Source organism: Thunnus albacares, chromosome 6 (assembly GCF_914725855.1).
Source record: "Thunnus albacares chromosome 6, fThuAlb1.1, whole genome shotgun sequence".
NCBI lineage: Eukaryota > Metazoa > Chordata > Actinopteri > Scombriformes > Scombridae > Thunnus > Thunnus albacares.
The window spans coordinates 32,606,533-32,621,369 of NC_058111.1; the positions used below are offsets into that span (position 1 = coordinate 32,606,533).

The following is a 14,837-nucleotide window of genomic DNA, read 5'->3' on the forward strand; positions in this document are numbered from 1 at the left end:
ACCTGAATGGTTTAATTCCATGATGAAAGCATCCATAGACCAGCCAGTGTTTCACATAGGTTTCAGTTTGGACCATTTTGAGTTTGTTTGCTGCTTATTTATGTACCCAGACACAAATAATCAAATCAATACACAACAGTAGGCCAGCATCGGCTGACACACACATGCATTGGTCTTTAAGGGGGTAAGCTCAACAATGGCAATGACAGAAAATACTGTATGTAAGAATCTATCATGCTAATATGTAGTTTGACACACAAAAATAAACACTGAAAACTAAGAATATTTTTGTCTGTGAAAGAATGGTTAAGAGTCTAATTAATTAGGACTGTTGCTGCTGCAGCTGATAATGCAGTCGATGCAACAAACAAAACAATTAAACAAAGTGGTCAGATATGAAGGTAGATGCCAAGAAGCACATTGCTGCACATTGTCAGTGTATGGACTAGTGGAGGCACGGCTGACATCATCCTGCCACATCCTGACATCATCCTGCCACATCCTGACATCACCTTGATATCATCCCGCCACATCCTGACATCATCCTGGCGTCATTCTGCCACATCCTGACATCATCCTGCCATATCATGACATCATCCTGCCACATCCTGATATCATCCTGACATCATTTTGACATCATCCTGGCGTCATCCTGCCACATCCTGACATCATCCTGAAATCATCCTGCCACATCCTGCCATATCATGACATCATCCTGCCACATCCTGATATCATCCTGCCACATCCTTACATCACTTTGATATCATCCTGCCACATCCTGACATCATCCTGCCACATCCTGCCATATCATGACATCATCCTGCCACATCCTGACATCATCCTGCCACATCCTGCCATATCATGACATCATCCTGCCACATCCTGACATCATCCTGCCACATCCTGCCATATCATGACATCATCCTGCCACATCCAGACATCATCCTGCCACATCCTGACATCATCCTGAAATCATCCTGCCATATCATGACATCATCCTGCCACATCCTGACATCATCTTGACACATCCTGACCATCATATTGACACATCCTGACATCATCTTGACACATCCTGACCATCATATTGACACATCCTGACATCATCCTGAAATCATCCTGCCACATCCTGACATCATTCTGCCACATCCTGACATCATCCTGCCACATCCTGCCATATCATGACATCATCCTGCCATATCCTGCCACATCATGACATCATCCTGCCACATCCAGACATCATCCTGCCACATCCTGACATCATTATGGCATTTCAGCAGCTGTGCTGCTCCACAACTGATCTCTAGTATAAACACCATACAGCCCAGCCCTCTCCTCTGCGCTCTGGGGTTGAGAATGTGATAGTGAGACAGGACATGGTTTCATTAATAGTTCTATAATAAATCACAGATGTAATTGATTCAGATATGAGTTGGCTTATATCTTTTAAAATTGAAAGGCGCTTATGGAATAGTTATGGCTCACTACAAGCAGTAACACTGCTGGTTTGAATGTTTATGATAAAGTGGATCTATAATTAACGTTTGATATTACATGAAATGAAATGTGTGAGAGGAATCATTATACAACCTGACTTCAGTTCACCACCTCACCATCTGCATCGCCAGTTTCGTACGCATGGCTCAGAGTTTACGTACAGGTGCGCACATTCTGTCGTCAGCTGTTTTTATAAAATCCAACTTTTTCGTGGGAAGTGACGTACATATCTTTCAAACCCCGTTTTGTGCGTACGCAACGGTGTATAAATGAGGCCCCACAGCCTCCACAGGGGGCGCCGGAGAGCTGAAGGTGAGGCAAACACAGCTGCTGTGTGAGGTGAAGGAGAGTCAAAAATCCCTCTCGGAGTTATAACAGCTCTTTAATTATAACCCAAGCGGCAACCTCCGGGGCTGAAAAGTGGAGCCAATGCGGAAGTGCCAAAAACCTGCATTCTATCTAATGGCCATCAGGGGGCGACTCCACTGGCCGCAAAAAGAAGTCCGATTGTATGGAAGTCTATGAGAAAATGACCCTACTTCTCTCTTGATTTATTACCTCAGTAAACCGTTTCCTAGTGAGTTTATGGTCTCAATTGCTAATTTCAAGTCTTCTTCAATACAGCATGATGTTAATTTTGTAAATTATGGCCCCGTTTAGAGCGAAATAGACGATAAAACAGCATATGCTTTAGGGCGTGGCTACGTTGTGATTGACAACGTTGCTTACGTAACGTAACCATCGCGTATAGGCGTGGCTACTGCTATTTCAGTGTGTTGTCAGTTCGTTGCTAAAGTTAATTGTAACATTGTGGTCGCCTAAAAACAGTCTCGTTCAGCGTTTTGCTGTAATAAAAGAACCATCAATGAGTCGTATGATCAGTTTTTCTGGTGAGTACATTTTGTTTTAACGGTTTTTTACTGTGTTTCGCTAGCGAAAATTAGCATTAGCATTAACATTGTTAACCATGGATTGTAAATGCACCGTGCTAACCAAGCTAGCAGCTAGCGCTATGGTCACCGCCACCCTCTCGTCCAAATATGGTCACTTCTGGCTCCAAAATTCAAACATGGTGACGGCCAAATCCAAGATGGCGATGGTCAAATCGCTATAATCAAGGCCTCAAAACGGTAGTTCGCAAACCAACGGGTGACGTCACTGTGACTACGTCCATATTTTTTATAGTATGGTTAACTCAGTCAAATCTGAACACAGACATCAAACATTAACTGATATCATTCAGTGTGACTTACACTACCAGAAGATATCATTATCGCCGATGTCCAATAAACCTCCATAAACGCGCTTACAAATTATGGAAAAAGAGACTTCAGAACCTGCCTGAGAATCATCACATTATTAAGTTTTCTTCAGTATCACAGTAATCCAGTGATAGTTGTCTGTACATCCATGTTACACTGCAAACAGGAGCTACTTATAGTTAATTTGGCACTTATAATCGCGTCAGTTAGCCAAAATGTGAAGGACTATCAGCTAAAAGCCGGGCTGACAACAAAACAGCAGCACCTACCTGTTGATGAGCTTTCATGGGGTCCTGCTGTCTTGATGCTTGTATTTTCTCTTTTTTGGGGGGTCATATTGGTTACCAAACAGGTCTACATAGTATATTGTTGTTAGCATGTTTCCATCTGTGTTAAAATCACCCTGCCTCCCCTAGGGAAGTAAATCCAGTCCGAATGGGGTTATGTTTCATTATGCTTCAGTAAACCTACTGGGACACTGTTATAAAAGGTCTGCTGTCGTAATGACTGAACATGGATTTACTAGTAAACCAAACTCACCTAAAGCAGTCTAATGCAAAACTGCTCATGTAAATGACGGCATGAAACTGAAGTTGAGTGAGTGCACAGCAGAACACACATGGTTGGTACTTTATCAGACACCCAGAAATCAACTAGCCTGCTCAAACACAGCTTTCTTTTACAGATATTCACCAAGTGAGCACAAAAGGGGTTTTAAAACACAGTGCTCCTCTAAAACACACTGCCACAACATCAGGAAATGACATAGGGCCGTCTTAGTTGATGTACTTTAGTGGTGCAGATTCCTAAACAAATGTGCAATTTATCAAAATCCATAAAACATATTGATGCACAGTGAAACTCTGCATTGTTGATAATCCAGACTTCTCTTGCAGAACAGCTTATCATTACTAAACAAGATCCAAATTTACTTACCACACCAGAGGATCATGACATGTTTTGGACTTGAATATTAAATTACATTATATTAAATGTATTTAATTTTAATTTCATTTATGTTTCCCTTCACTGTCCTCTCGATCCTTGCTTATATTTGAATGACTGGTGACATTTTATCCTTAAAAAAAAAAAGACAAAAATCAACACACTCGCAACAAGGTTTTTAAAAAAGCATTGTTTATCACGGTTGATACTTAAAACTGATCAGTACCCATGACATAGCACAATACAAAGTCATGAAAAAAAAATTAAACATTAAAATAGGTATTGCATCTTCCAAAAGCTAATTTTCCATTCATAAATACTTGTTGCGATTTCAGTTCACTGCAGTTTCTTACAACAGAATCACAGAGGGGTTTTTTCCTAAATAGCCAGAAATAATTTCTAAAAATCGATGAGCATGATGTGACACAAAAAATAACAATCAGCAGACATTCTGTGGTTGTGAGAACCTTTTTTTTTTCTTTTTTTTTTTTGTACAGTACAACATCGAAGGCCAAGAGTTCTCCGTAGATGAGGAGTGGTGGCAGCCCACGGGGGGGATGCGTTGACACTAGTGAGGTCACTGTCCAACTGCAGTCATGTGACCTTTGAAATGTGCCGAGGCCCAACACAGACGGTGAAATGGGTAAGACGATGTCCATGATTTTCTGTTCCACTGCACCGAGTCCTGTGCTGAAAAGAGAGGATATAACATCAAAACAAAGTGTTTGATTAATTTAAGTTTTAAATCTGGCTTCCACTAACAAGTTTGAACATTCAGCTATAATCTTATCAAGTGACTCAAAATGTCAATATTCTTTCGCTTTCAAAGAAAATTTAATTAAGTTTTAGCAGTCTGGAATACATCCTTGGAATTACATGACCAATGAAAAGCCACTGAACTGGCTGGGTTTGTCAGAAAACTAATCCTTATATAAGAGTCTGATCAATGACTTAGCCGGGCCAATATATCAACCAATATTAGCTTATCATCAGCATATATATCTGTAATAGCAAATGTCAGTGCAGACACGTCAAATATGTGTTTAAGTCATTTAAACTCACAGAGAGGCCTGTAAAACTATAAAATCAGCACATCAGTCACAATTCTGTACCAAGCAAATATCAGCCAATAAATAATACAGTATTAGTTTTCTTTTTAACATATCAGTATCAGCTTCAAAAATCCAGCATTGGTTTGGCTCTAATCTTGTGGTTTTTGACAGTGACAGTATAAAGTTGCTGCACCAGTGAGCATAATGTCACTGCCAGGACTCAGATTGATTACACCAGAGAGAATGAACAGCAAGGTGGTCATTAACATGAAATTGGACAGAACATGTGATTCAAGACTCAGATGAGAAGCATTCTTTGTTCATTTGTACTTTATTATATTCCACTGTGACTGTGCCTTTATGGAAAGAGCAACAGCAGGAAAATAGTCTTTTAGTTTTTTGTTTTGTTTTTTTTGTTTCTGAATTGAGCCCCTCATAAATCCATGAAACATCATAGACAATAAGACTTTTCACTGCATGGAGAAAAGATGTAATGACTATCTCATTATTATTCACACCTTTTACAAACTTGAGCTGTTGCCTAAACTTGCAGTATGTTCCCTGCATGCTGCTCATGTGTGAATCTGAATGTTTGTACCTGTGTGTTGTGGTGATGGCACTCCTGCTTCTCCTAACTGGGGTGGGGTTTCTCTGCAGACTTCTGGATCTGTAGGGAGATCAGAGGTTACAGTATCTGCTCTCAGGATGACAGGCCGGGGAACACCACAATATGCAACTTTAATCACCAAGAAGATGCTCACAGTCAGCTGACTCACTGACTTGTAAATAGTATTTGTTCCCACTTTATTCGATGAACAAAGAGGCTGACTGTGCTGATTAAAAAAAAAAAGGTGTTATTAGCAAATAAAAAGCAGACACTCTACGGAAGCTCGAACATGATAATGGAGTGTGTTTCTACAGAATGCAGAAAGTGAGTGCAGTTTTTGGAAGTACCAGAAGAGGGCAGAAGTGCTCTTTAGCCAACATCAGGCTCTTAAATCGAAGGACAGGACAAGACAAAACCACGAGACTAAACAAAATAACCACTAAAGACCAAAAAAACAAGAACACAATCATGAACTAAGACCAAAAAACAACAACAGGCTGCGTTAGATGGCAAGAAAATCAAGAAGAGATGAGTAACTGAGCAGATGGAAATCTGTAATGTGACCTTCCACTGAGCTGCACATGGTTTAACTCAGACACTAGAAAAAGGCTGAATTTGAAGAAAAGAAAAAGCTCAACAACAGGCAGAAATGTTACTGTACCTGTGATTGTTCTTTTAGGAAATCTGGTAGCTGAAATTCACCTTTAAAGACCTGGAAAAACAAAGGACCAGGTTTAGAGGTTTAGAGCTCCACAACTTGAGAGAAAGAATGAGAGAAAGGACCTGTAGCAACCTGATAAATGAGATTAAGGCAGCATTTTATATCCAGATATAAAATAAGATGATTATCACTATTTCACAATAAATCCAAGCTGAGCTGACAGATGAAATCCACCTCAGTGTGGGTCTGATGTTGTGACGCCACATCGTGCGAGGTGAACGTAGAGAGGCTGCTGGACGCATGCCAGGAATTTCACACTCAGGCTCCTGGTGTCATATGGTTTCCCTGAGGGGTGGGGCACCAGACTGAGAGGTGAAAAGAGACATAGGGAGTGGGGGTGGACTGCTGACAGAGAGCCAGCAGGAGGCTGACTGAGTGAATGACTGAGAGGGGAAAAAAAAAAAAAAAAGTCCCATCAAAGAGAGTGGAGGGGAGGGGGAGCGAGGGTCAATATCCTATAGGACATACCCAGGTGTCCACTGAGCAGGGAGAAAATGTACTCATGTGTGTTGGAAGTGTCTTTCCAGGAAAAGAAGCTTTCCCTCTCTTGCGGGCTCCTGGATCCCTCGATGTTATGATTAGCATGCCTTTTATTTCCACAGACCCCTACAATATCTACACAGGAAGTCAAACTCCCTCATGCTGAAGGACAACAGTTGTGCAGCACAGAGTGCTTCTGTTAGCCAGAGATAAAGAAGAATGTGGAGGAAAGGTTGTGCATCGAGCTGATGGAGAGAAGCTGAATATCAGAGGAAGTAAACAGATAGAGAGAGGAAACAGCAGCAGTGTTGTGTTGAGATGAGTTATACATCAGGGGGCAGCAGTGAGACAGATAATGTTAACTGTTGAGCTACTACACAATCTAAAAAAATCTCTTCTATGGTTCTCATCATTACTACTACGTTACATTTTCCACTGCATATCTCATCCTATCATATATATTCCTTTCTTAATGATTAGTTTGCTATAATTGGTTTATCTTTCATTTGAGTATAATATGTGGTACAGTAATGAAGTATAATGTAGGCTATGTAGGCAGAGCATAGAGCAAGGTTGCTGACTTTTTGTTGTTGTTGTTGTTGTTGCTTTTTGGTCCCTTTCCAAAAATCTAAAACAAATGAATTGTGAGAAATAGATTGTATTTAACTGTAATCATTAGCATACCTGGCTGACTAGCTTACTTTCGACAGTAGTAACCTGCATTAATACCAAGGCCAAAGAGCTCATCATCGGCTAACTACAGAATTTTGTGGGGTCACATGTTACATTAGAAAAAGCTGCGTTCAGCACTGACACATTCACTGTGAGGTAGCTGAGATGTGACCATATGCTAGGCTAACGTTAGCGGCTCTGCCCTGCTCTTAAATACTCTAGCAACCCCAAACTCCTCATCCTCAAAGTCTTTTCTCTTGTTAGAAGTGGAACATACTAACAACTGAACATACATCTAACCTGTAAATTGCTGTGGTCTTTATAGTAAGCATCTGAACAGGGTTAATATTGCAGCAAAACAGTGCTTTTGTCTACTTCTGTCTGACATCAAGGACCCATTGTTCCAAAAATGACTACATTTTTGATGGTAAATCTGCCACTGTTATCTAAGGCTGCAACAAACAATTATTTTCATTATTGATTAATCTGTACATTATTTTCTGGGTTAAGCGATTAGTTGTTTGGTCTGTAAAATTTCAGAAAATGGTGAAAAATATCAATCGCTGCAGCCCAAGGTGCAACCTAAAATGTCCTCATTTGGTTTACCATCACTGTTATATAACTATGATTACACAGTGTATGTGTGTTACTATTTTATGTAGATTATGATGAATTGTTCCTGTCTTGTACTGCAACATCAGCAGACTCATCAGCTAAGGTTTAAGAAAGTTCAGCATTATATTTGTAAAGAGGAAGATGTAGGAATTAAAATTCGTGGGAGACAGGGTGAGACATGTCATCTGGGGGTCAGTTGGGGAGGATGGATCCTGGATAGGAGAACTGAAAACAGACATGACGTTATCTATACGTCTGTATTTGATAGATTAAGAAAAGAACTGTAACACCCACTTAAGGTGTATAAAACTCTGTTACAAGCGCTCCACTGGGAGCCTTTTTCTTCTTAACCTCATACTGTGTGTTGCATTGTGAAACGCTCCGTCTTGTACAAGAAAATCAATTCTGTTAAATTTTGATACTTCAGCTCCGATCTCTATTGTTTAATGGTCATTACGACGAAATTCTCTAAACAATCACAGACTAACAAAACCAGAAAATATTCACATTTAAGAAGCTGGAACCAGAGAATTTTGGCATTTTTTGTTAAAAAAGAATTACCCAAAATGATTAATTGATTATCAAAATAGTTGCAGTCATTTGGCTATTTGACTATTTTTTTATTATAATGTCAATTGACAGTCGTAGCAACAGTAACTAAGGGGGGGTGGATGTCTTTGCCAATGAAGCGAATTTGAAATTTGACTGCTAAATACAGAAGGACATGACCATCTCTGACCTGCTAATTTATTCATCCTGGCATTACAGTGTACTTCAGTTCACTGAGATGATACAAAACCTACTGTATGCACTATCTGATATAATCTGGAGTGAACTCTGTGTCATAGTGATGACGCAGGTTTCTGCAGAAACCTCCTCCTAAGCTTGTCATGGAACTAAATAGACTAAACAAGTCCATGGAAGCTTCCAGTATGAAGTGCATGTTGTCTCTCTCTTCTCCCTCAACACTTCACTATCTTGATGAGATGTCTATCTTGTTACGGTATCTAGCTTGAGGGAAGGAAGCCACCGCAGGCTTTTATAAAACACATGCCAACAGAAGACATTCACTATATCAAATAGATTTACAGTCAGAAAACGGGTTTAGTTTTGTGGTTTCTTAATGTTTCTTACTACTGAGGAAAAGAGGGTCAAAGGTAAAATGAAAATACAGAAAGTTCAATGTAATTATTATTTTCAACTCTAAGTTACACAGTCCAGCTTTGAATGTTTCATTTCATTCTTTTGTGTGCAGAAACGGTTCCCATAATACCACTAATAGACAAAACTAACTTTTATGAGGTAATCAATGAGAATCTTTCATTTAAACGTGTGCTGGACCTCCACAGGGAGGAGATGGCCAAAAGTCCCCCCCCCCACAGCCCCCCGCGTGCCTTCATGCATGCTTGCGTGTTTGCCTGAAGTCGACGCAGGGCCAGAAACTGAACGTAATCTGAACTTATTTCCAACACCAGAGACAGAGAGGCGAGCGCATGTTTCTGATTTCCTCCTGGGTGCCATTTTGCAGCTTTCCTCTGCATACAGAGGCTCTGGGCCAGACTGCTCTGAGCTTGTCCAAACCTTCTGCTCACACTAAACAGCACAGCACACAGAAGAAGTGGAGCAAATACTTTCTGGTCGTACACTAGGTCACACGCTCAGGGTAATAATTAGGAAATGTACAAAAGAGGTTCTGCTGCCTGCTTTGCATGCTACAGATCAATCTGTCCTGAGAAGACACACGGAGAGGAAGGGAGAGATGCATTCCTAACATGATGGGATCACTGCAGTAACATGAAGCCAGCCTTTGTCCAGCAGACTCTGGCCTCAAGGTCTACTACCTCTGAAGGATCTGTTAAAATGCTCATGAGAGGAGAAATATTCATATGGTGGAAGATTTACAGCCTTGTCTACTGAGACAGGAAAAATACAGCTCTGCTTGATGACAGGGACCTCTGACTACCAATCAGCTGACTGACAGAAACACTGCCTTCCTCTCATTTTCCCAAAGTCAAACAGCCAACTGGCCTCTTTTAAAATAACGTGAAGGCATCTCCAAGTGGCATATTGTTGCTCATTAGACTATTTCCTTGAATTAGTGATTTGGTTTCTAGTTAAAACCACAGGAAGTCAGCACTTCTGGTCTACTATAACTGCATGCATTTTATTTTTTTAATTACTGATACAATGACATGTTGAGCTTGATGCTCTGACTCTAGAAGAGTTCAAATTTATTGGGTAACACTTTAAGTTTGGCATTTACAACTTATAAGCAGTATATAAACAGTTAAATGGTTTATAAAACACTATAGTGTAGTTATAAGCAGATATGAGTTTTTATTTATGTATTTGTCAACAACTATAACTCTTCCTGTGGGCACCCACAAGTGGAAGTTGGTGTATAAACAGATAATGAATAACAACACAGTAAAACACAGCTGTAAAAATATCAAATCTGTCTTCACTTATACTTGTTGGCAAATACTGTACATTTATAAATACTTATACTATATACTAATATCCTTATGTCTGCCTATACCTTCATCATATAAGTAAAGTGTTAGTATTTCTTGGCACTATAATCTCTGCTGACCTTAAATGGGAAAGTAATTAAATTTGCCTGATCAGAGATTATAATTTCTTGAGGAAGTTTTACACATCTATTGTAGAAAGTGTGCTAATGTTCTCAGTCACAGTTTGGTTCAGTTGTCTGACTACTGCAGAAACAAATACATCTGATAAAATAATCAAGAATTCATCTAAAATAATTGACCCTCCCACTCAATTTATAAAGTCCGGCTTCACCAAAAGGCTCTGATCACAGTTAGAGATGATTCTCCCCAGCAGCTCCTCTCTTTGAGGAAATGCTCTCTGGAGTTACTGATAGCGCTGTTTTAAAATAAATACATTCCCTGAGGCTATTTGGCTGTTGAACATCAAATCTTTGGTATTTTAAGGTACATTTTGTACAATTTAGCTCATTGTTTTCTTTGTAATTATTATTTTCATATTTCTATGTGCGTAGATTATTTGATTCTTGAATTATAAACGTTCAGCTCTTGAAGGTGTGTGTTGTCTTATCTTTCATTGTGAAAAATGTTGTTTAATTTTATTAAGTAGTTTTTAGGAACTTGCCGTGGTGAGCAACATTAAACAACATTTTAATACTGTCAATCAGCTAAACTCTACTAAAATGTACTCAGTAAACTACAGTGAGATCCAGTCTAAAGCTCTGGAAGAAGAAAATACCTTTTGAAAACTCAATTAAAAAAAAAAAAAAAATTCAAGTAGTCTAAAATTTCAGAAAACAGTGAAAATTGTCCATCAAAATGTTTTCAAATTGCTTGGTTTGTCAAAAAAAAAAAAAGATTAAAAATGATAATAAAACAAGGGAATCAGCACATCTTTATATTGGGGAAGCTGGAACCAGTGAATCTTAAATGATTGATCAGTGTCGAATCTACGGTCAACAAATTTTCTGTTAATCTACTTTTAGATTAATTGACTAATTTTCTTAGCACTACTAAACAGGTCACATTTTTTGGCATCCACTCAGGACTTTAACTTGTTTTTTTCCCCATTTCATTTATAGCCCTTCATGTCTCCTTCATAATACTCCTTGAAAGACATATGACTCCAAACTGCATCACATTTTTTCCAGAAAACCCACAATAAAATCAGGCATTTTGGCCGCAACAAACACAAACAATATTCCAATCCTAACCCCAACTCTAGCCACTTAAGTATAAGGATCAAACATTCACAAGAATCCTCTGTAGGTGAGCAGGGACCCTGGAAACCTGCCACAGCATGCCTCAGCAGAGCCAGGCAGGGCCCAGATGGGGAGGGACCTGCACAGTGGGGTCAGCCAAGGTGCCTGCTGGTACAAGCAGCAGGTCAGTCCGGTGTGGTGGTGCCAAACTAAACCGCTGCATTGGTTTAGCCTCAGTATTATGGCTGGAGCTCCCTCTGACTTAGCCCTGGTCCCGGGGGGTTAAATGTGGTTAACAGCCCAGTGTGTTTGAAAAGCTGCCGATGTCGAGCCACGACCGGCAGGGGAGAATGTTTCAGCTGCACACCTGTATACTTCTAACATCTCAGGGTGGAAACTTTCCAGCGATATTTGTTACCTCAAACAAGACGCTTTTGTAACAACTGCACACTGAAACTGTTCAGCGGACTGGGTGTGTATCTGTGCTCTGCTGTTTGTGTAGGAGCAGGGTTACAGTATCAGGGTGGTGCCACACTTAAAAAAAACAAAACTCGTCATCTCAGATTCAATATAAATTTGATGATAAAGTCATCACGTTGTACCTATTGAAAATATCGATGTGTAGATTTTTTGAGAGGAAAGAAAACCTCACATGACACTAAAATGATTTCCAGCTCCTAATCTCCTTGTGGCAGATTTTTCACACACACACACACACACACACACACACACACACACACACACACACACACACACACACACACACACACACACACACACACACACACACACACACACACACCTCAAATCAGGTCTAGGGTATCAAACTTTACTTATTCTTTGATCATACACTGTAGTATCTGATTTAAATTAAAAATCTTGTGTGGCTGCTTGTTTTTAGACAACAATTAACATCAGAACTTTGACTTATTTTGCTAAGTACAGAAGGTTTTGTAGAAAAACATGTTAATAAATGGGATGAAGTAAAGTGGAAAAAAAGGATCCCTATAGTAATCCTTGTGTAAAGTGGGTGTGATAGATTGTCTGTTTTGGAAAGTTGAATCCGCCTGGTTTGATGATGCAAAACAAATCCAAAAGTACTTTGTTTTGTGTGCACTGCAACCTCGTCTGTGTAACTACTGGCCTTGGTAAGTTCAGCAACATGCTACAAGATACATCAGAAAGTCATGAGTAAAATATCTGGAATTGTAGATTAAAAGGAGAATATTCTTCACTCCTGAGTGGATCTTGGGAATACAAACACAGCTGAAGTCGTGATCTGATCTAAAAGAGTAAGATGCGTCCATCATTAAACACTTCATGTGAGGTCTTCATTAATAAATCTTTTAGCCACTTTAGCCTCTTCTTTCCATGTTTGTCTAGCTGATGGTTTCATGAATATGACTCTTTGGTTCTTGAGGTCTCTGAAGAGCCAAAGAGTGCCATGATGGCCGAGCACTGATGATGGCCCTGGATCAATATGATATGATTAGCTGGCACATCATTAACTGTCCTTGCATCAATAGGAAGGAAAAGATCCAGCCACAGACCCAAAGCACAACACAAGGAACTCTACAGACCTTTGTTTCTCATCTCTCCACTAACTCATCTTATTAATGTTACTGTGGAGAAACTGAGAACTTATTGATCCCAATATCCATTTCTCACCAGGGATCAGAACAACTGCAAAGCCACTTAAAAGCTATTGATTGCGGCTTCAAGAGCCAGGCCTGACGAGCCTCATTTACAGCGAGCTGGAAACAACCTCTACCGACCAACAGTCAGAGATGAAGCCTAGACTAAGAGCAGAGGTCCAAGGTGTTGTCAGTTTAACAGAGTCATTAATGTAGATGTCAATGCAAGATGTATGAGGATGTTCCAGTTCAGTTGAGTGTACATGCAATTTCTTCTTCTGTTATTTTATTAGCCTCAGACCTGTGATCTAAAACTGAGACCTGTGCCCACATCTGTAAGAGCCGACCACAATGAACCTGACTGGTGCTGACTAATTTGAGACCTGAACCCAACCCAAGACCAGAGGCGGCTGTATGTTTGCTTCATGTCATTAGTCAGTGGCTTTTAGCTTGCTGGGCTAATTCAACATATTGGGTAGTCTGTCCCTTTCCCTCTTACTACCGGACATTAACATATCTACTTGCAACACATGACATCTGTGGACGTATACTATTGGCACAGTCTGATAGAGAAAATGTAACAGAGAGAAGTTTAATTATTTACATTTGAAAACGGACAAAACCTAAATCAGGCTCTAGCCTGTAGCTAGGACAGAACAATTGTTTATATATTTAATGCACAAAGACCGACTGCATTTATTACATATCACAAACGTTGCAGTTTTAATTCTAACTTACATAATAGTGTGAACTGTTACATGCATATTTACTCAGCTATAGCAAAATCATTGTAATTACTGTCAGTTGGATTACATACACTGGTATATATATATATAATCATATTAATATTGTTTAGTAGGGGTGTAATGGTACGTGTATTCATGAACCGTTCTGTACAGGATGTTTGATCTGCTCTGTGATCCAAACAGTTACTGTCAAAATAGTTTAATAATCCACTTACTCCGATGTTTACTCCGGAACGTTTTGGCGGTGCATCATTTCGCTGTAGCCAGAGTCAGCACACTTAACAGTCACTTCTTCTATCAGTGTCACATGGGATTAGCGGCAAGTCCTGAGTCTATTCACTCCAAAGAGAGGAGTGAACGTGAGCACAGATTATTGCCGATTCTTTCAACCCATAGTCACAGAAGTAAACCACGCCCACTTAGGAGACAGGAAGTGTATACGATTTCATATGATTGGCACAGCTTGTAATGCATCATCTTTTGTTATAAAGCATCTTTGCTGTAGCATGTTCATGGATGTATGCCAGCCAGCTTAGCTAAAGTAGCCTGGTTATCATGGTTACCCATGCTCATGTAGTGTTGCTGCTGTCATTATTATTAAAATATGCGCTGTTATCCCTGTGTTTAATAAACAATATTGCGTCTCCCTGTCCCTCTCCCCTCTCTGTGACTGTCACCTTTGAGTGAAGCCGTTCAGAATGTCAGCAGGTGTCCTGGCTCCTTGCAGGAAACACTTTTTTTTTTCTCTCCACTGCAGCACAACTAAACTGTTTCAGTAATGTTAATAGTTTTGGCCAATGAGCCATTGTTGGATGTTTATATTTTTCAAAATAAAAGGACTGAAATATTATTTTCTTCCTTTCTTTTTTTCTGCTTCTACCCCTATTATCTAGTAAT

General features: G+C 39.7%; 1 protein-coding gene and 1 long non-coding RNA gene across 6 annotated transcripts in view; one reads left to right on the forward strand and one right to left on the reverse strand.

The window, feature by feature from the left end:
• Positions 1-2,120: 2,120 nt before the first annotated feature.
• Positions 2,121-14,584, forward strand: LOC122983591. 2 transcript variants are annotated; one of them, XR_006403739.1, is made up of 4 exons: positions 2,121-2,384; positions 4,199-4,344; positions 6,684-6,836; positions 13,232-14,584. It is a non-coding gene; the product is annotated as an uncharacterized LOC122983591 (long non-coding RNA). The 2 variants fall into 2 exon arrangements; XR_006403738.1 differs by lacking the exon at positions 6,684-6,836 and having other exon boundaries at positions 2,230-2,384.
• tpst1 (tyrosylprotein sulfotransferase 1) overlaps positions 3,873-14,837 on the reverse strand; it is a 52,131-nt gene continuing 41,166 nt past the window's right edge. The window contains exons 4-6 of one of the 4 annotated variants that reach the window (XM_044353477.1): positions 6,022-6,072; positions 5,352-5,420; positions 3,873-4,391 (exon numbers count right to left, since the gene is read on the reverse strand). In XM_044353477.1, the coding sequence (XP_044209412.1) occupies positions 5,385-5,420; positions 6,022-6,072 (87 nt within the window). In that variant the 3' untranslated portion in view covers positions 3,873-4,391; positions 5,352-5,384. The remainder of the gene's footprint in view (positions 4,392-5,351; positions 5,421-6,021; positions 6,073-14,837) is intronic. The other 3 variants (XM_044353476.1, XM_044353479.1, XM_044353478.1) reach the window with 3 other exon arrangements.